General features: G+C 45.5%; 1 protein-coding gene across 1 annotated transcript in view; it reads left to right on the plus strand.

Annotated features, from left to right (window-relative positions):
- Nucleotides 1–23116, plus strand: part of RP1L1 (RP1 like 1) — a 96928-nt gene that overhangs the window by 58162 nt on the left and 15650 nt on the right. Inside the window, exon 2 of the mRNA XM_073624827.1 lies at nt 18334–18976. Coding sequence (XP_073480928.1) covers nt 18353–18976 — 624 coding nt within the window. The 5' untranslated portion in view covers nt 18334–18352. The remainder of the gene's footprint in view (nt 1–18333; nt 18977–23116) is intronic.

The following is a 23116-nucleotide window of genomic DNA, read 5'->3' on the forward strand; positions in this document are numbered from 1 at the left end:
ATACTTTTTCAAGTCACTGTATACCGAAGCAGAAAATGTTTTTTTTTTTTTTTTAACTATTCAGTTTGGTGGGAAGCAGCAATTTTAGTATTGTTTTATGGCCAACATAAAAATTGCTAAGTTCCTTTAAAAAAAAATTTCTGGGGGATGCCCTGTCCCTGCCTGTGAAGTGGTGCATCTATGTTATGTATACAACCTACTACAGGAAAGCTGACAAATTACAGCTCCCAGCCACTTTACTTCTGTTTTTAAACAAATGTCCAAGGATTCCCTTCATCTATACCAGACCCTTTATTCTAGATCAGGGTCTACTATAGATGTTGATGGAGGACCCCCACAAAAAATGGCATAGGTTTCCCCCTAAAATTACATATCCAACCTCTATCCCAGATGAAGACCTTCTTTGGATGTCAAAGGGGGACCTCACAAAAAAAAAAAAAATAGAAAAAATGCATGAGGTCCCCCAAAATTCTATACACGTTCATTTGAGTCTCAGTACGATTTTTAAGGGAAACCACACACAAAAAAACAAGAAAAAAAATTCATAGCAGACTCTTCTATGAGCATTCCACCATGCATGGGCCCCTCCCAGAACCATACCAGGCCCCATATCCTCAATATGGGGGTACTTTACAAGGGGGGACAACTTTGGCAGGAGACCTTGTCCTCATCAACATGGGGAACATTCATTCCCCGATCTGATTTGCAATAGATAAACCTAGAAGCGCTCAGCTTTGAGCACTTCTGGGTTAAGGGCTCTCAGAAACTGGTCATTACAGATGGGTAGACAGCTGATCGTGCACAGTCTGTACTCTGTAGCCTTTTAGAAGAAGATAGGGGAGCCATTAAGGATCTAATAGACCCTTATGACTTCTTAAAGAGGGACTGCTTGTTATAGCAATAAAGTTAATTATAAATGTAGTCAGGCTTTGGACCACCACAGTATGGAGATAAAGACATTGCTTTTATTCTGTTCCTCCTTCGCTGAGATACTGAAGTTATGCTACACCTTTCTCCTCGCAATAGTAGGGGGAGAACTAAAGCCAAGCAAACCCATAGACTTCCGTGCAGGACATTGGGAATCTTGGGGGGTGTAGTCCAAAGCAACAGCCATGTAAAGGAACAACTAGGTTTCTGAACTACAATTGCACAGGAGGAGCCAAGGGAGGACTTATGTAGAATTGCCAGGGAAAAGGCTGTCTTGGCACTGTAGGAATCCTGGCAGACACATTTACGGGACCTTGTCTTCAGAAAGGCTGAGCCATTCTAGCTGGAAGCCATTCAACAGTGGGAGCGCGAGACATCAGATCCAGCAGCCTTGCCAGCATCACAGATTCGTCTCTCATTGCCAGGTGACTCGAGCGTACTCAGATTTACTGCGACAGACCGCTGGACTCTTACTACATCATAGTGAAACTGAGGGGGTCCCTTTCACCAGAGCAGACCACTATGCCCAGAAGTCAGTGAGAGGGCCGGGAGCCCACAGTTCTTTTCATTGGTACACACAGCCCCTGAGAGCAGGGCATATAGGCTTCAGAACCCTCCTGGTTCATTTCCAAGATAAATTTAGATTTAAATATGCGCAAAAGTAAAACAAAATTGGAAAGGTGGTGCAGGAATTAGGGGTAAAATTGTCTTCAAAGGGCTGGATCTGTTCTTGTACCAAAAAGTGTACCCTCATAAAGTAGGGTACACACTAGAGGAAAATCGGAAGAAAAATTCTGTACGAGGCACAATCTTTTGATTTTCATACAAATTTCGGCATCCGATTCAGACTTTCCAATTTCTGAAGGCACAAACTCCAAAATGTCTTCTCGTACATGAACAGAATGAACGATTTTTGCTTAATGTGCACTGTTTTCATACGGTTTTCATATGATAAAAATCAGATATGAAAGACTGCATGATCAGGAACAATAAATAACAAAAAGAAAAGCCTTTGTTGTATGAGAGTTTTCATACATTAGTTCCATCCTCGGTTTTAACTTGCTATGAAACTAGGAAAACCAGGCGACCATTCGCCCCATTTTCTTATAGTGTGTACCTACTAGGGTTGCACCAATACTGTGTTTTTATAGGCGAGTACCAATACTTTCGGTCAACTACTCACCAAAACCGAGTACCGATACCTTTGCGGTGTGATTTGAGTCCATACAAAATGAATGGGCTCAAATCGCGCTGCAAAGAATCTGTAGCTGCTTGTACTGTAAACAAATTCATTCTCAAATATCCCATAGCTCCCAGCTGTCCCTGATTTAGAGGGACTGTCCGTCATTCGGAACAAAGTCCCTGTGTCCCTCTTTCCTCTTCATTTGTTCCTCATTTTGGTCTGATCTATATAGTTGTAAATAAAATGCACTATTTATCTTTCAAACATTGTTTCCCTGTTCTAAACCTTTAATCCAGTTTCTAAATTGCTGCATTTGTAAATTCTAAAAGCCAATTTAAAGGAATAGTAGTGGTAAATAAAATCCCTTGTGGGTTTAACCTATACGTTTTTGTGTACAATTCTCCTTTAAAAGGGGGCGTGGCAGGGGGTGTCCTATGCCTACATACTTTTGCTAATAGGTGTCCCTCATTCCCATCTCAGAAAGTTGAGAGGTATGAATATCCTCAAATATCACATCAAAGACTCTTAAGTGTCAGTTGATTTCTAAAAGCTTAAAGCCGGCTGGCAGGCTGCCAAGTCTAAGCAGGGAAGGATATCTGATTTTATTGCCAATCTTAAAGATGAATTTCCTCCCATTGCCTATAGCTACAGAGATGAATGGGAGCTTATTTTAACCACTTGACATCTGCGCTATAGCTGAATGACGGCTACGGCGCGGACCTGAATATCCGGGAGGCCTTCATATGACGGCCTCCCCTGTGCACGCGCCCTGCACGCTGTGATCACCGAGTCACTGAGACTCGGGTGATCACCGATCCGAGTAAGGGGCCGGTCCCGAAAATTGAAAATTGGTCTGGACAGGAGGGGGGTTTAAGTGCCCAGTAAGCAAGTGGTTAAAGTACTTTAAGTGCTTGTTTAGAATATGTAAATACTTTGGTGTGCAGATTCTTTTTAAATTGGTCTGAAAAGCTCCCTGTCATTTGTTTGGTTTTTCGATTTTTTTTGTATTGGCATAGTATCAATGTGAAAACAGCTAGATCCCACATGGGGTCCTTTGACACTTATTGTGTGGTCTTTGGTGCCCCTGTAGACAGTGGTCTTTGCTTTGATTACCTTGGTGCAAACTCAGGTCAGTGAAGAAAAAAATATTCTTTAGACAGGATTTTAGTAATTTTATTTGGTTTGTTTCTTTTACACTATCTTACACTTTTGTGTGCTGTCCAACCCTTTTTTTAAATGTGTTTTTTCCTTATATCTCTTATAATAAAGCTTCTTGAATCAAATGTAGCAACATTTATTTTATGGGGGGCAGGGGTGGATCCGGAGCCTAATCTCGGGAGGGGCACTGCCAGAATATACCTTTTTTTGCGGACAATTTATCGGGGAAATGGCTGTTGTTGGTGCTTTAATCATCCCAGCACCATGGTTGTTATGGTGTCAGGATGATTGAAGTGCATTATTTCTATTAATACATTGTAATATAAAATGAAATCATTCAACTCACCATAATGCAGAATCAGTGGGAACCCCGAGCGTGTCACTTGCCACCGTCGCCTGCCACATTTTGTGGATTGTCACTTGCCTGCCACCAGATGCAGATTGACACCTGCCACATGTTGCGGATTGTCACTTGCTACGTCAGCTGCCACTAGATGCAGATTGTCACTTGCCACACCTTGTGGATTGTCACTTGCCACGTCATCTGCCACTAGATGCGAATTGTCACTTGCCACGTCATATGCCACACATTGCGGATTGTCACTTGCCACGTCATCTGCCATTAGATGCGGATTGTCACTTGCCACGTCATATGCCACACATTGCGGATTGTCACTTGCCACGTCATATACCACTAGATGCGGATTGTCACTTGCCACGTCATCTGCCACTAGATGCGGATTGTCACTTGCCATGTCACCTGCCACTAGATGCGGATTGTCACTTGCCACGTCATCTGCCACTAGATACGGATTGTCACGTGCCACGTCATCTGCCACTAGATGCGGATTGTCACTTGCCACGTCATCTGCCACTAGATGCGGATTGTCACTTGCCACGTCATCTGCCACTAGATGTGGATTGTCACTTGCCACATCATCTGCCACGTCACCTGCCACTAGATGCGGATTGTCACTTGCCACGTCATCTGCCACCAGATGTGGATTGTCACGTGCCAGGTAAGGTGGTGTTCTGCTTGTCTCTTGTTTCTTTGTCCCAGGGACAGGCAGCAGAGAGATAATGTAATCTCCCTGCTGCCCACGCTACCTTCACAGTGAGGGCGGAAGTTACTGCAGAGATGTGGGGGCGGTGAAAGATGATGTCATCTCTCTGCTCCCCTGCCCGTTGATTGGCCGCCGCCCCCACGTAACAGGGGCGGCGGAAGAACGGAAGTCTCAGACAGCCTGCCTATTACTCCCTCCAGTCTCCAGCCTCCAGCATGATGAGCATCTAGTGTCATGTCCAGGGCGGCTGTCATACTGTCACGTTGGTAGGCTCTGAGTCTGAGACTCGAGTCCGACCTCCGACGTGACGGTGACTCACTCACTCACTGTGACTGACCTGACGTCACTCGTTGCTAACGCCAGGGCCGCCTGGCGTCTAGCAACAAGTGCAGGGAAGAGGCTCCACCCACCTCCTCCTGGTATTCCTTCCATCAGTGTAAGTGACCGCCGCCGCCCGTACGTACCACACACATAGACGCGAGTCTCTCTCTCTGCGCCGCTGATTGGCACATGTGAGAGAGAGACTCGGGCCGGCAGCGGAGCGGCAGGAGACAATGACATTTCATCAGAGTGTGCTATTAGTTGGGGGGGGTCAATTGCCCTGTTGCCCCCCCTGGATCCACCCCTGAAGGGGGCACAGAGAGCACACATGTGGACGTGTAGATATATAGAACTGCAATAACAGTGATCTCTAATGATCATATGTAATGTGTCTCTAGTTTATGACTGAGCAAAATATTACAGCGCACACATGCAAAAAAGACATTTACCTCCAGCAGGGCTAGTTTAAAACACCTAGACAATTGTCTATTGTATGAATTCTGAAAAAATCCTTTTGGGTGAGGAGCACCCCACTCTTTCATTAAGTACCTCTCATTAGTGTCCACTTGTGTCATGGGTGGAGACCTCATAGTTCTACCATATAGAAGAATGTATTGCTCTCATGGTTCAGAGAAGCAGGATCTCCTAATCCATGGATAGTGTAGGACCCACTAATCATGGGGTACTTTGACGCAGTAAGTGGGCTTAGCACCATATAGCAATATTGTGTGACCAAATCCCCATATTTTTTGCTAATATTTTTTAGATTGTCTAGGTGTTTTAAACTAGCCCTGCTGGAGGTAAATGTCTTTTTTGCATGTGTGTGCTGTAATATTTTGCTCTGTTGTAAGGTCTTATGGCTGCACCAGCTTTAATGCATCTTTTAGGGTGTGCCCCCCAAATATCTTGTTTGTCTAGTCTATGACTGTCTCTTACTTCCAGTTTCCAACAACTCCTATATCATGTTCACAGTCTCTGATTATCCAGTGTAGTATGTCTGCAGTCTCTCCTGTATCATGTATGCAGTCTCTCTTGTATCATGTCTGCAGTCTCTCCTGTATCATGTCTGCAGTCTCTGACCATCTCCTGTATCATGTCTGCAATCTCTGACCATCTCTTGTATCATGTCTGCAGTCTCTGACCAACTCCTGTATCATGTCTGCAATCTCTGACCATCTCTTGTATCATGTCCGCAGTCTCTGACCATCTCCTGTATCATGTCTGCAGTCTCTGACCATCTCCTGTATCATGTCTGCAGTCTCTGACCATCTCTTGTATCATGTCTGCAGTCTCTGACCAACTCCTGTATCATGTCTGCAATCTCTGACCATCTCTTGTATCATGTCCGCAGTCTCTGACCATCTCCTGTATCATGTCTGCAATCTCTGACCAACTGTCAGGTCCCACACTTACCAGACAGGTGAGTCCGCTTGGGCAGAGGGTAGGCTCCCTTACGTATCTGATTCAGGGCCCCTGATAGAGTAAACAGGAGGCCCGCGAATGCGGAGTGGTATGAGGACCTGATGTTAGAGTCCTGGAGCAGGGTGGTTTTACAGGCAACCGGTAGAGCTTCAGGTATGCTGGAGCTGATGCTGAGCAGGAGCTTATCAGGCTGGTCACACACAGGCAGAGGTCAGCAGCGGGCTGGCAGCAACGGTACAAAGGGAACAGGCAGAAACAAGGTCAAACAAGCCGGGGTCGGGTTCAGGCAGCAATCAAGGGAGGTCCAAAAGGCAAGCCGGGTCACAATGGGTCAAACTTCAGAGATACAGGAACACAGAGAGGATCACGGAACTAGACACAGAGCTGTTGATCAGGCAGCACCGAACAGGGATAGAGGCAGACCTAAATAGGCTGATTGGCGCCAAAACGCCGCGCTCGTGCACGTGCCGATTCACCAAAGCGCCCCGCGCCCCCGCACGCGCCCGAGCGCGCCCCCGACACCGGCGTGCACGCCAACACCACCGGGCACGCCCGCGGTAACGCCCATAGGCGAACGCGCGCCAGCGCGAACTCGCGTACGCACGCCTGGACGCCACCCTGCACGCCACGGCCGGTCAGACCAGACATGCCAGTGTCCCCAGGAACACGCGCCCCAGCACGCACAGAGACACGAGCACCAACGCGCCCCGGCGCGCACCGGCGCCCAACCAGGTAACCTCTCTGACACCATCTCTTTTATCATGTCTGCAGTCTCTGACCATCTCTTGTACCATGTCTGCAGTCTCTGACCATCTCCTGTATCATGTCTGCAGTCTCTGACCATCTCCTGTATCATGTCTGCAATCTCTGACCATCTCCTATATCAGTGATGGTGAACCTTGGCACCCCAGATGTTTTGGAACTACTTTTCCCATGATTCTAAACTACACTGCAGAGTGTATAAGCATCATGGGAAATGCAGTTCCAAAACATCTGGGGTGCCAAGGTTTGCCATCACTGTCCTATATCATGCCTGCAGTCTCTAACCATCTCCTGTATCATGTCTCCGGTCTCTGGGCATCTCCTGTATCATGTCTGCAGTCTCTGACCATCTCCTGTACCATGTCTGCAGTCTCTGACCATCTCCTGTATCACGTCTGCAGTCTATGGACATCTCCTGTATCATGTCTGCAGTCTCTGACCATCTCCTGTACCATGTCTGCAGTCTCTGACCATCTCCTGTAGCATGTCTGCAGTCTCTGACCATCTCCAGTATCATATCTGCAGTCTCTGACCATCTCCTGTATCATGTCTGCAGTCTCTGACCAACTCCTGCATAATGTCTGCAGTCTCTGACCATCTCTTGTACCATGTCTGCAGTCTCTGACCATCTCCTGTAGCATGTCTGCAGTCTCTGACCATCTCCTGTATCATATCTGCAGTCTCTGAGCAACTCCTGCATCATGTCTGCAGTCTCTGACCATCTCTTGTACCATGTCTGCAGTCTCTGACCATCTCCTGTAGCATGTCTGCAGTCTCTGACCATCTCCTGTATCATATCTGCAGTCTCTGACCATCTCCTGTATCATATCTGCAGTCTCTGACCATCTCTGTACTATGTCTGCAGTCTCTGATCATCTCCTGTATCATGTCTGCAGTCTCTGACCATCTCCTGTATCATGCCTGCAGTCTCTGACCATCTCCTGTATCAGGTCTCTAGTCTCTGACCATCTCCTGTACCAGGAGATGGTCTCTGACCATCTCCTGTACCACGTCTGCAGTCTCTGACCATCTCCTGTACCACGTCTGCAGTCTCTGACCATCTCCTGTATCATGTCTGCAGTCTCTGACCATCTCCTGTATCATGTCTGCAGTCTCTGACCATCTCCTGTATCATATCTGCAGTCTCTGACCATCTCCTTCATTACATTCACTAAGTATGTGCAGTTGTTTGGTGGTGCCAGGAGCATCACCAGAGGCCCCCTATATTAAGAACATAGACCACTGAGTTAGACTTTAACAATATGTGCATGCCTCCCAACTTTTTGAGATGGGAACAAGGGACACCTATTAGCAAAAATATGTAGCCATAGGACCCCCTGCCACACCCTGTTAAAGGAGAATTATCCTAAAATATATATTAGTTAAACTCACAAGTGTTTATTTTTTTTGTTTGTTTTTTTACCACTACTCTTTCTTTATATTGGCTTTTGACATTTACAAATGCAGCAATTTATAAACTGCATGAAAGGTTTAGCTCTGGGAAACACTTTTTGAAAGATAAAAAGTGCATTTTATATACAACTATATAGATCAGACCAAAATGAGAGACAGATGAGGAGAAAAGAGGGACAGAGGGACTTTGTTCCAAAATAGGGACAGTTCCTCGAAATCAGGGACAGCTGGGAGCTATGGATGTTAATTGGGTTGGGAGGAAGGGGACATTTTCATAGACACCTCCTGAATGGGGTGAAGTGATAGCATCTCTTTAGGCATCTCTTTAAGGGTTTCCTGAGGCGGTTGCAGTGCTCATCAATATACGGATGAGCAAATCTGGCCAGGCTCAATTCCTGGGGTCCCTCAAATCCTGCTTGAAATACTCTAAATCTGAATCTAGCAGCAAACCGTTATTGAAGTCTATGGGTAAGGAGGGGGGTGGCAAATTTTTTTTATTATACAGGATTTATATAGCGCCAACAGTTTGCGCAGCGCTTTACAACATGGGGGCAGACAGTACAGTTATATTACATTTCAATACAGGAGGAATCAGAGGGCCCTGCTCATTAGAACTTACAATCTAGAAATCTTTATACTAAACCTTGGCTAACTCTGGTAGCAAGCTATTATCAAAAAAAGACACAGGGAGCTGGGCACTGCCAATGGGGACTTTTAGCAGATAAAAATAAATAATGCTCAGGGTGAACATGTTTCTTTTATGGGACTTCGAGGATGACATGGCAAAAACACCAATTCTTTAAATCAGTGGTCGCCAACCAGTGGACCACAAGAAAATTTTGGTGGTCCTGAAGGGTTCTGCTGCAAACCAACATTGTGGCAAAGGCGCCAAGAGTAGTGCATTGTGTGTATAAGGCAGCAGTGTGATCCAGGGGGAGGGGGGCAGAGAGCCGGAGCATTGTGTGTATAAGGCAGCAGTGTGATCCAGGGGGAGGGGGGCAGAGAGCGGGAGCATTCTGTGTATAAGGCTGCAGTGTGATGCAGAGGGCAGGGGAGGGGCCAAGAGAGTTGGGGCACTGTGTGTATAGAGCAGCAGTGTGATGCAGGGGGAGGGGGGCAGAGAGCCAGAGCATTGTGTGTGTATACGGCAGCAGTGAGATTCAGGGGGATGGGGGAAGAGAGCCGGAACATTGTGTGTATAAGGCAGCAGTGTGATCCAGGGGGAGGGGGGCAGAGAGCGGGAGCATTCTGTGTATAAGGCTGCAGTGTGATGCAGAGGGCAGGGGAGGGGCCAAGAGAGTTGGGGCACTGTGTGTATAGAGCAGCAGTGTGATGCAGGGGGAGGGGGGCAGAGAGCCAGAGCATTGTGTGTGTATACGGCAGCAGTGAGATCCAGGGGGATGGGGGAAGAGAGCCGGAACATTGTGTGTGTAAGGCTGCAGTGTGATCCAGAGGGAGCAGGGTAGAAACCCAGAACATTGTGTGTATAGGGGAGCAGTGTGATCTAGGGGAAGAGGGGGCAGAGCTGCAGCGCTGTGTATATAAGGCAGCAGTGTGATCCAGGGGGAGGAGGCAGCCGGAGTATTGTGTGTATAAGGCAGCAGTGTGATCCAGAGGGAGGCGGGCAGAGAGCTAGAGCATTGTGTGTATAAGGCAGCAGTGTGATCCAGAGGGAGGGGGGCAGAGAGCTACAGCATTGTGTGTATAAGGCAGCAGTGTGATCCAGGGGAAGGGGGGCAGAGAGCCAGAGCATTGTGTGTATAAGACAGCAGTGTGATCCAGGGGGAGGAGGCAGCCGGAGTATTGTGTGTATAAGGCAGCAGTGTGATCCAGAGGGAGGCGGGCAGAGAGCTAGAGCATTGTGTGTATAAGGCAGCAGTGTGATCCAGAGGGAGGGGGGCAGAGAGCTAGAGCATTGTGTGTATAAGGCAGCAGTGTGATCCAGGGGAAGGGGGGCAGAGAGCCAGAGCATTGTGTGTATACGGCAGCAGTGAGATTCAGGGGGATGGGGGCAGAGAGCCAGAACATTGTTTGTATAAGGCAGCAATGTGATCCAGGGGGAGGGGGCAGAGAGCCGGAGCATTGTGTGTATAAGGCAACAGTGTGATCTGGGGGGGGGGCAGAAAGCTGGAGCATTGTGTGTATAAGGCAGCAGTGTAATCCAGAGGGAGGAGGGCAGAAAGCCAGAGCATTGTGTGTAAAAGGCAGCAGTGTGATCCAGAGGGAGGAGGGCAGAGAGCCGAAGTGTTGTGTGTATATGGCAGCAGTGTGATCCAGGGGAAGGGGGGCAGAGAGCTGGAGCATTGTGTGTATATGGCAGCAGTGTGATCCAGAGGGAGGAGGGCAGAGAGCCAGGTGAAGGAAAGAGGTGGAAGGCACGTGATCTGATGCTTTGATCAAATTTATACAGTTTATTTATATACAGAAACAAATAAATGCTTATAAAAAGTAGCCACGTATACATAAAAACAGGGTTACAAAATATACACATTAAAATTTTAGAAATTGGACATGCCCATGCAAGGGCAAGTGCCAAAAGATGGCTGACGCGTTTCGAGGGGTTTCCTCTTCATCAGAGCCTTGAAGAACAGGAGAAGTCTGTACAATATGGTCGACCAACATAAAAGAGAGTGGCTAGTTGGAAGGTATATCACATGGTAAGTGATGGATTCTCCTTAGCTTTACTCTCACCAGCCTGTCACCTCGTTTCCTTGTAATAGGCACCTCCACAAGTTCAATCGACCTGCACGTATGTGTCTATGTGCTTTGATTGCACGCTGATGGTTTCACACAACAGTTTCTCTAATTCTGTGACTTGCACCCTGTAGAACATATGTGTGTTCTTTCACATGTGCAGGCATGCATGTACGCATGCAACTTGTGTGCTTGCGCACTTGTCTGTGCATGCTGTATACACGTACATGTGCAGTGTATATAATAATAATAATAATTCTTCATCAATAAATTTTCATCTATACAATTTGTACAATTTCTATATATATATATGTTTTTTATGTATATTTGCATACTATCTATTCACACTTGTACTCTACCTGTAATTGCGTATAGCGAACTCACTTCAGCAAGTAGCAATGTTTTTACACCACCTGAGCAATACCATAAGATAAGAAAGAAATACTCATTTTTCATCATTTTTTTTTTTTTGGCTCCTTTATGGCTTTTTAATGTTCTAACACTTCAACTATTTTGATACTTTAACATGTTTATAATTTAAACATTTTATTTTTTAATTTTAATTTTTATACGTCTCTTGGTCTGCAATGTGTAGTTACAGTATACGATTTCAACACTTTTTTATATGTGCTCTGTACTATATATATATATTTGGTATCTATTCTATTTAGAGCGCTGGGATGTGGACAGCTTTAAAGTTATGGAGAATCCATCACTTACCATGTGATATATCTCCCAACTAGCCACTCTCTTTTATGTTGGTCTACCATATTGTACAGACTTCTCCTGTTGTTCTTCAAGGCTCTGATGAAGAGGGAACCCCACAAAACGCATCAGACACCTTTTAGCACTTGCCCTTGCATGGGCATGTCCAATTTCTAAAATTTTCATGTGTATATTTTATAACCCTGTTTTTATGAATACATAGCTACTTTTTATATGCATTTATTTGTTTCTGTATATAAATAAACTGTATCAGTTTGATCAAAGCGTCAGATCACGCGCCTTCCACTTCTTTCCTTCACCTGACTCTCTACAGACCACCCCTGGTCAGCTTAGGCAGCGGGACACGCATGATCATCTTTTAATTCCCTCTACCACTCTATACTAGCAACGCCTTCACAAGCACAGGAGAAATTCTTTCTTTGTTTATATTTTCCGAGGAGGGCAGAGAGCCTGAGCATTGTGTTTATAAGGCAGCAATGTGATCCAGAGGGAGGAGGGCAGAGAGCCGGAGTATTGTGTGTAAAAGGCAGCAGTGTGATCCAGAGGGAGGGAGGCAGAGAGCCAGAGCATTGTGTGTATAAGGCAGCAGTGTGCTTGGGGGGAGGGGGACAAAGAGCCAGAGCATTGTGTGTATATGGCAGCAGTGAGATCCAGGGGGGTGGGGGGCAGAGACCCGGAACATTGTGTATATAAGGCAGCAGTGTGATCCAGGGAAGGGGGGCAGAGAGACAGAGTATTGTGTGTTTAAGGCTGCAGTGTGATCCAGGGGGAGGGGGGCAGAGAGCTTGAGCATTGTGTGTATTAGGGTGCAGTGTGATCCAGGGGGAGGGGGCAGAGATCTGGAGCACTGTGTATATAAGGCAGCAGTGTGATCCAGGGGGAGGGGGGCAGAGAGCCGGAGTATTGTGTGTATAAGGCAGCGGTGTGATTGGGGGGGAAGGGGGCAAGAGCCAGAGCATTGTGTGTATACGGCAACAGTGAGAACCGGGGGGAATGGGGGGGCAGAGAGCCGGAACATTTTGCGTATAAGGCAGCAGTGTGATCCAGGGAAGGGGGGCAGAGAGCCGGAGGATTGTGTGTATAAGGCAGCATTGTGTCACCGTATTCTTGACGGTCAGAATTTGGTATGACCGTGTGTATGCAAAACAGCTTGAGCGGAATTCCGTTGGAATTCCGTCGGAAACACCTTCAGAGTTTATTTCGACGGCAAAACCGGTCGTGTGTACAGGGCATTAGTGTCAGGAAAACTTGTCAGAAATGACTCATGAAGATAGCTGAGGAACAAGACAACAGACAGTAATTACACTTGGGGGGAGATTTACTAAAATGGGAGCACTCAGAATCCGATGCAGTTGTGCATGGTAGTCAATCACCTTCTAACTTCAGCTTGTTCAATTAAGCTTTGACAATAAAACCTGGAAGCTGATTGGTTAATCTGCAGAGCTGCACCAGATTTTGCATGCTCTAGTTTTAGTAAATCACCCCCCTTAAGTGCTTTGGATTGAGACAAGTACGCACTATAGAGGTATATACTTTGTTCATATTTCATGTCTGAGGTTTACAACCACTTTAAAGCGGAGTTCCACACAAAAATGGAACTTCCGCTTTTCGGAACCCTCCCCCCCTCTGTTGTCACATTTGGCACCTTTCAGGGGGGAGGGGGGTGCAGATACCTGTCTAAGACAGGTATTTGCACCCACTTCCGGCATAGACTCCCATGGGAGTCTACGCCTCTTCCCGTCCCCACCGCGCTGTCTGCTGGGAACACACAGCTCCCAGGAGAGAGCGGGGACCACTTGGGACGGGCAGCGCGACTCGCGCATGCGCAGTAGGGAACCGGGAAGTGAAGCCGCAACGCTTCACTTCCTGATTCCCTCACCTAGGTTGGCGGCGGCAGCTGCCGAGAACCGAGCGGGTTCTCGGCGTCGCCTGCTGACATCGCTGGACCCTGGGACAGGTAAGTGGCCATGTATTAAAAGTCAGCAGCTGCAGTATTTGTAGCTGCTGGCTTTTAATTTTTTTTTTTTTTTTGGCGGTGTGGGTGGACCCCCGCTTTAAATACAACAGCAAAACTACAATTCATTACACATGTAACAAAAAAAAGCTTCCTTAGGTAGTTTTGGCTCTGGCACGGTGGCACCTGATTTTTTTAGCCAGCAGCAATAGGTCTAAATGAGACCTAAAAGCTATAGGAATGTTTACTTACAAAAAATAAAGCTAAAGCCATCAACTTCATACAAACTGGCCAGTGGCAAAACAGTTTATTAGTGTAAGTTTTAGGTTTTTTTTTTCACAGTTTTACACTGCACCACTCCACCCGACATCCTTTTGATTAAAAAAAAAGAAAAGTAGCTTGAACAGCACCTGCACCCATTCTGGGTTCACAGCCAACCTATGGTGGTCAACCCAAATCTCCTCCAGTTAGATAGAGTAAGAAAAGCAGCACAGGGATTGGTTTGCTACAACACTGTCTCCTTCTTCTGCCTACTAATACCAGCCTGAGCTATGCTAATCCCCTGTAAGCTCCATATTTCTGTGTCATGTCCTGCTGTGAGAAGAGCTCACATTACATCCATAGATGATGAAGCTGCAGGTAGAACATGTCTGTGCATTTTTCCTCCAGTGATGGAAATGGAACTGCCTACTTTCTGAAGGACGCCTATGATGTCTTGACTGCTTCTCTACATTCAGGAGCCTCACTTGTCTTTGTTGTCCATACTAAACGGTCAGATTTTTTTAATTTTTATTTTTTTGCTTTATTTGCCAAGTCATGGTGAAAAAAGACACTTGCAGGTCCAACCAATCATTTGTAAAGGTTTCCCTTATACTCAGAAAGTCAGAACTATGCATTGTGCCCACTACTTGATTGCCATGATAGTGCACATATGGCAGACATTGAAAACCCCCTGACACCCATGCCTATACTGTTTGTACTGGCACTTGCTGCCATTGGCTGTAACTGGCAGCTCTGTCAATTGGCTGGCAATTACAAAGACTGGACCACCTACCTCCCTGATATCACTAAAAATCCCAGCAAAAGTGTATATGGTGCTGGGAAGCCTACCGAGTAGGACAAACTAATGGTGCTTCCAGTAGATTAGTAGGTGGGTGTCACCAAAGCATTTACATATCAAAAACCTTTAGCAGACGGCTTACCTGCAGTCATCATATCTGCATGCATTATTCCATTTCATGTGGACCTCACACCTTTCCTGCAGCTGCGGCACCCCCCTTGTCTCTGCTCCCACCTTGTCTCAGCAGTCTGCAGCAGAGAGGAGGAAAGAACTCCTACTACAGATCCTGCATCTCTTTGTCTCTGCCTCTCCTTGCCTCAGCATTTACCAGACTCCAGCCCTCCTCTGGACATCCTCCAGACCCTGCACACTTTGCTTCATAGCTCTGCCCTCAGCTTCTTCCTGGCAGCAGCACAGAGTAAGGAGGGGGTGCACTGTGATGTAAGGGAGGGTGGGGGACTGTTGACTTCTGGTGGTGGAAAACTCTTGACATCTGATGTAAGGGGGGAGTGGGGCGCTCTGGATATCTAGTCCTAAAGATACCTCCAGCCCTTTGAGGGCAACCTTAATACTGATGCGGCCTGCAATGAAATTGAGTTTGACACCCCTGGTATGGAAGAAGCCCACACACATGTCTACAGTGGTGCTCTGTGTTCATAAAGGTACAGGGTTTGGGGCTGACGTTTATGCATTGGGGATGATCTAAGGTCTGAAGGTTCTTCCCATTATACTACATGTTTTGGATCATCTGCCACTCATTGCAATCTGTTTTTACAATCTCCTTTAGATTTTTCAAGCAAAACTCACTTGACTAGACATGGATAGTGATGAGCCAAACACAACTGGGTTTGGCTGGAAGCAAGGTTTGGTGAACATGAATAAAGTTCAGGTGCCAAAACTCCACTGAATCCATGGCAGCCGCATGTCAAAAACAGTTCTGGCCTTTTTCTAGGCTAATAGGCATGGGATTACCAAACACAGGGCATGGGGGACTGGGCACTGCCATGAGCTTAATCTACCAAAGAAAAAAAGAAAATTTTCTAAATGTTGTTATGGTCATCATGAGGATCCCAGTGACTATATCTTGAACATACCTAAACCCTTGGCTCGGCTCCAGACTTGCTTTCTTCATCCCACGCAGACAACCTGAGTGCTGGCTACCAAAGCCCATCTCCATTCTCAATCAAAAGTATGGAATTACCAAATACATGGCATGGGGGACTAGGAAATGCCATGAGATTCATGTAACAATGCAAAAAAAAAAAATATTCTACATTTTGTTATGGTCATTATGAGGATCCCAGTGATGTCATTGACTATATCTTAAATATACCCAAACCCATGGCTCTGCTCCAGACTTGCTCCTTTCATCCCACATGGACAAACTGGGTGCTGGCTACCACAGCCTGTCTCCATTCTCAGTCAAAAGTATGGAAAAAATAAGCCGCACTCCAGAACTTAGCCCTTCTTTCTGTGTTTAATTTGTGAAAAAAAATGCATACATTGATGTCTCCACCTGAAACCAAACTTCCTTGATGCGTTTCACCACTGCTGACTTGCTCACAAGGATAGGCGAAGCCCAATATCCTTATGAGCAAGTCAGTAGTGGTGAAACGCATCAAAGTAGGTTGGTTTCGGGTGGAGACATCAATGTATGCAGTCTTTTTTGACACATTAAATACAGAAAAAAAGAGCTAGGTTTTTATATTTTTCATACTATTGACTTGAATTAGCTTGATGTCCATATATGGTCAATGCTGCCACCCAAGAGATCCCTCCTCTTTGTATATATCAGCTGTCATCTGCAAGACCTGTCATTCAGCAGTAGTGACGTGACAGGACCAGATGAATGTTGACGGGGCCCTCCTATTGTTCTAGATTCTGATAAGCCCTCTACCCAACCAGCGGCCAAGGGTCCTGAGGAAGAGGCCCTTGTTCTCATCAAGGTGCTTTGTCAGGGGGCATCACCCCATGTTGAGGGCATGTGGCCTGGCAGGGTTCAGGAGGAGGGTCAGAGCACACTCATGCCCTCCCTTTCCTGGTCTGCCAAGCTGCACGCTTGTATGGTATGGTTTTTATAGGGGGGATCTCATGCTTTTTTTTCTTGATTTTTTTCAGGGTTTGCCCTTAACATTCATACCATATTAGAATTTTGGAGGGACTTCACACAGTTTTTTTTTTTGCATGGGGTCCTGCTTAAAATACATTGGAGACCTGAAGGGCTTGGTATGAACTGTGGGGGAACTGTGGCTCCTTTGGCTACATGGTTGGTGATTCACCCTCAGGCACTTGGGTGTCAGTGCCTTATGCAGTATCAGAAATGAAGAGATAGTGTAGGTGGGGTGCAGCATGGTGCGGCGGAAATAACACACACTGCAATGAAATAACTTGTATTAAAATAAGGCAGGCGGCACAGTTGTGTAGTGGGTAGCACTCTCGCCAGGAAGTAAAAAGGGTCGCTGGTTCGAATCCCAACCATGACACTACCTGCCTGCATGTTCTCCCTGTGCCTGCAAGGGTTTCCTCAGGGTACTCTGGTTTCCTCCCACACTCCAAAGACATGCTGGTAGGTTAATTGGCTTCTTTTCAAAATTGGCTCTGGTATATGGGTGTGAGTTGGGGACCTTGGATTGTGGGCTCCTTGAGGGTAGGGACCGATGTGGGTGTGCGATGTATGTGTGGAGCACTGCGTAATTTGATGGCGCTATATGGGTACCTTAAATAATAATAATAGATGAGCATCTTAATGAGACACAATGTACAAGGATATGGACAATTGTAGACACGCACACTCACTCAGGTTGACCTGGATGGACTGGTGTCTTTATTCAACCTTACTAACTATGTAATGCAAATATTTTTCACAAACACCTGGTGGGAAGGCAGCCCAGGCGGGAACACTCACAGTTCTGAAAGCTTCTAGAGAGCAGGTGCCAACCTAACTGACAGCATCTGTAGAGAGGGGCAAAATGCGGCCTTGAGCCCAAGCAGGAAGATGTCCAGAGAGGTGGAAGACCCCTAAGCTTTCCCTTCTCGTCTGGAACCTTTCCCTACCTCTAGTATTGACCCTCACAGATGTCCCTGTCCCTACTCTACCCACTTGCATGAAGCATACCAAACCCAGGGGCCAGGGTCTTATATAGACCTAATTCCTGGATTTATAGTGAGGTGCACCTAGTATTCATCTCACTTGGCAAGTTTGTTAAAATATTTTATGATCAGGAATAGGATAAGGATAACTAGATCGAGCCAATGTGTTTTGGTAGAGCAGCCTTTTTTCGAATGGAGTCCACTAGAAAGCATGGATTAAGGCTAGAAATGTCATGTATGGGTAGCTACTAGGCCCTGAAAAAGGGGAGGCCGTTCCCCTGAAACATGTTAGCTGCATCCAATGTTCTTAATCAGTATTTTAAATGATTTATCAAGCGAGATGTATGTTTGTATGAGGCATTCCTGACCACAGATCCAGGAGCTGCTGCTGCAATGGAACGTAAGGACCTGACTGTTCCATCTGGATGGGGTGGCTGGATGACAAGTTAAATATTGTGTATTGTACAATTATATTAACCTGATATTATAAAAATGATTTTGGTACCAGAATTTTTGGAAACTGAAAATACAGTGACATTATTTTATTGTATCATTTCAGTTCCAGCTAACCATCCGGAATGAATTCCGCCATGGCTGAAGCTTACCCGCCCTCCCCAGTGAGTTCAGACCGGCCCCTGCCACCGGTGACTCGACCTCATGCGGTCTCCGAGGTGACTCCAGCAAAGAAAATAACCTTCTTCAAGAGTGGAGATCCCCAGTTCAGCGGAGTGAAAATGGCCATCAATCGGCGTAGCTTCAAGAGTTTTAGTGCCCTTATGGACGACCTTTCAAACCGAGTCCCTTTGCCCTTTGGAGTTCGGACAATTACTACCCCTCGAGGAACTCATAATATAAACAGGCTGGACCAGCTTCAAGATGGAGGACGCTATATATGCTCTGATAAAAAATACGTGCAACCCATCACTGGGCGTAAAGTGGGCGCTCACAAAAGCAGCCGCCCGGTGAGCGCCCGAAAACAGGGTCAACAGGATGAGCCGGAGGAGGAGTTCTCGGCAGCTCACTTTCAGCAGGTGCCCAAACTGAGGAAGAAGGTCGTTCTAGTGAAGAATGGGGATCCAACTGTTAGGCGATCCATCATTCTAAACCGACGGAATGCACGCAACTTTAAGACGTTCCTTGAGGATGCTTCTGATCTTTTGCAGTTTACTGTTCGCAGACTCTACAATGTGGATGGAAGGAGAGTAAGTCAAGCAATAATGCACAATGGGGAGAATATGCGTAAATAAACTTATGAACGTAGAATAAAGTTTTCACAGCTGCTATCTAGAGATTACTATACAGCTGTGACATTAGAGGGAGAGCAAAATATGCTACACAAATGTAATTTGAGAGGGATCGTATAAGGAACGGGAAAGGTCCTTTTAACCAGTTTTGGTCACTGGACATAATGCAGATATCCAAAAAAAAAGGTCACAGTATTCATGTAGTACATCACATCCTTCTGCCCCTCTAACACCTTCTCCCCTTCCTCGCACTTGACTTGCTGGCAAATCCTAACTATCAAAATGTCAGCTGGGAATCACTTTGTAAATACAGCAGCTGCAGAGACTGCTACTGCAAAAATACAGAACATTGACACCGTGTTTATAAACATTGATCAGACAGGAGATAGAGAGATACAAAGTAACATTGTTTTAAAAAAAATGATCAGACAGGAGATAGAGAGATACAAAGTAACATTGTTTAAAAAAAATTGATCAGATGGGAGATAGAGAAATACAAAGAAACATTGTTTATAAACATTGATCAGACAGGAGATAGAAAGATACAAAGTAACATTGTTTATAAACATTGATCAGACAGGAGATAGAAAGATACAAAGTAACATTGTTTATAAACATTGATCAGATGGGAGATAGAGAGATACAAAGTAACATTGTTTATAAACATTGATCAGACAGGAGATAGAGAGATACAAAGTAACATTGTTTATAAACATTGATCAGATAGGAGATAGAGAGATACAAAGTAACATTGTTTATAAACATTGATCAGATGGGAGATAGAGAGATACAAAGTAACATTGTTTATAAACATTGATCAGATAGGAGATAGAGAGATACAAAGGGGCGCTTTTCAGGAGTTTTAGCGCTAAAAATAGTACCTGTAAAGCGCCTGAAAAGCGCCTGTCAAGCCATCCCAGTGTGAAAGCTGAGTGCTTTCACACTGGGGCGGTGCACTTACAGGAAGGGAAAAAAAGTCCTGCAAGCAGCATCTTTGGGGCGGTGCTGCCCTGCCCATTGAAATGAATGGGCAGCGCTGCCAAAATGCAAGCGCAAAGCGCTTCAGCAGCGCCGCAACATGGGCGCTATTAACCCCTTTCTTCAGGTGCTAGGGGGGTTAAAAGCACCCCGCTAGCGGCCGAAAAGCGCTGCTATAACAGCGGTAAATCGCCGCTAAAACTAGCAAACGCCCACACCGCCCCAGTGTGAAAGGGGTCTTAAAGTGATTGTGAAGGCACAGTTTTTATTTTTCAAAAATGACAAACATGTTATAGCCTCCTCTTCTAGGGTCCCCTGCCACCTGGCCCCTCCCCCTTGCTAAGTGCCCCCCATTGCAAGCCACTTGCTATGGGGGCAGTCAGCAGTGTGTGCCCTGACCCCCCACTCCCCCCTCACTGGGTGTGATTGACAGCAACAGTGACCAATGGCTTCTTCTGCTGTGTCTGAGCCAATAAGAAGAGAGAGAGAGCAGAGAGAGCCTCTATTCTTGTGCACATTGCTGGATCGAAATTGGAGTCAGGTAAGTATTTAAGGGGGGGGGGGCGGGGGGAGCTGCATGCAGAAGGTTTTTTACTTTAATGCATAAAATACATTAAGGTAAAAGACCTTCTGCCTTTAGAACCACTTTAAAGCAACCTGACAAGTAAAAGAAAAGTTTCTTTATTTATTTAATTTTTTTTTATTTAAAAATGTATTCACTCATTGTTTACACTAAACAGTGCTAGCTAAATCCTTCCTCCCCTTGTCCGCTTATTATTTTCCTTTTTTTTAAATTCTAGTTTTCTACTTACAATTACACTTTTTTGCATTTATTCATTTTGCTTGTCCATTCTTTTTAGTGTTGCATTTAAAAAAAAAAAAGAAAAAAAAAAAGCTTTTCTTTGATTTGTACATAAATATGTCATGCTTTGTACAAGAAAATATTTAGTGTCAATTAAATTGATACTTTTTACGGTATGTACAGTAGCAATTTTTTTTTTATTTAACACTAATCAAACAAGAAATGTTTATTTATTTTTTTTTATTTTAGTTGCTTTTTGTCTATGGATTGCATAAAAAAAAAAAAAAAAAAATATTTTTGGAAGACGATATCCAAAAATAAAATGATAAATGTATTACTTTGTTAGCTTACGCAATGGCAAAGTGATTGCTGAATAAACAGGCTCAGAGCAGAAATGTAATAATTGCTCTAGTCCATTGGGGGAGTACAGGTGTGAGACACTTTTATATATATATATAGATCGTCTGATATGCAGGCATTACTAGTTTGATTGTACCCAAACCTGCAATTGAGCTACTATTTCTTCCAGAACCTAGTCCCAGCATGCACTGCAGTCATGTGAGCCCTGATCCTGCTGCATAGAAGCCCAGGGAATACAACTGCACCAACAGATTACATTTAATTAACATTTAATCAGGCTTTATTCTATCAGGGTTTGGCCTAGTGGACTTTAGTGAAATATTTTTATTCATAGAGTGACTTGTCACTGTGCGGGGCTCTGCTTGACCTTGTCCCTGAATAGTGCAAAATTGTAATAAAAATAAATAAATATAATAGTAATAATAATCATAGGTAATTTTAAACACATAATAATAATAATAATAATAATAATAATAATAATAATAATAATAATAATAATAATAATAATATTACAAATAAAAATACAATTATTATTACACTGTGTGGAACTCTGCTTGACCTTGTCACTGGATAGCGCAAAATTGTAAAAAATAAAATAAAAATTATAGTAATAATAATAATAAATAATTGTCAACTTAAAATAATAATCATACAAATAATACAATTATTATTACTATTAATTTTAATAATAATACAAATAATAATTGAGGGGTGGTAGCAGGGCACCCCTGTTCAGTTTAGTAGGTTGTGTTTGATGGGGGGGTACTGCCCACTGAATGCAAAAGTGGTGATAATTTGTGCTGTTCAACGTCACAAAGCATTGCGGCCGTGGCATTTGAACACACCCCTCCGCTGCCTTTGCATAGTTTTACAGCCAGTACCAGCCAGTACCAGTGCCTGAATATAGCCAGTACCAGTGCCAGCCAGTACCAGTGCCTAAGTACAGCCAGTACCAGTGCCTGATTACAGCCAGTACCAGTGCCTAAGTACAGCCAGTACCAGTGCCTGATTACAGCCAGTACCAGTGCCTGATTATAGGCAGTACCAGTGCCAGCCAGTACCAGTGCCTGATTGCAGCCAGTACCAGTGCCTGATTATAGGCAGTACCAGTGCCAGCCAGTACCAGTGCCTGATTACAGCCAGTACAGGTGCCTGATTACAGCCAGTACCAGTACCTGATTAAAACTATCGCCTATGCCAGCCAGTACCAGTGCCTGATTACAGCTAGTGTAGTGCTTTATTATAGCTGGTACCAGATAGAGCCCTCCTCATTTCTTGGCTGGAGGGCATCCAGCATCATCTTAGCCCTCTCCTCCCCAGCCGTCCTAGGAACACCCCAGTGGGCAGCCCCCCCATCCAAATGCGTCCCGCCCCCTAATCTACAAGCAGGGCACCGGACCCCTGGATTCCAATGAAGGTTTTATTTATTTTTTATTCTTTAAAGCATGTGATTAGAGCCTGAGGCTCTAATAAGCTTCAAAAAAGGGTGGGCTCGGAGCGCAGTGAGCCCACCCAGTTGTGTGACAATGGCGAATGAATATTCGCTGTTGTCACACTGATTCTCCTCCCGGCTAATCAGGAAGCGGGTCTTGACACCACCCGCGCCATAGATGGGGTTAGTGCTCGGCTGTTGACTGACCAACTGGGGGGGTGGGGGAGACCCTGACTGACCGGGGGGAGGTGCAGGGGACCCGACTGGCGCATGCGGGGGGGGGTGTCGATGGTCGGTTTGCCGCCCCCTCTTAAAAATATGCCACCAGCCGCCACTTTAAAACTCACTCCTCCAGATTGACATTCACCCATCAAGGCATGCTGATATTTGCATACCCCTGCGAGGAGTACTGGGGGGGGGGGTAATGCAATGTTTTCAGTTGAGAACTCTGACGGCTCCTCCCACCAGCCATGATCTGCCTGCATTGTATAGAGGAGCACAGAGACCTAGTGATGACATCACTGGG

This window comes from Aquarana catesbeiana, linkage group LG04, assembly GCF_042186555.1.
Source record: "Aquarana catesbeiana isolate 2022-GZ linkage group LG04, ASM4218655v1, whole genome shotgun sequence".
Lineage (NCBI taxonomy): Eukaryota > Metazoa > Chordata > Amphibia > Anura > Ranidae > Aquarana > Aquarana catesbeiana.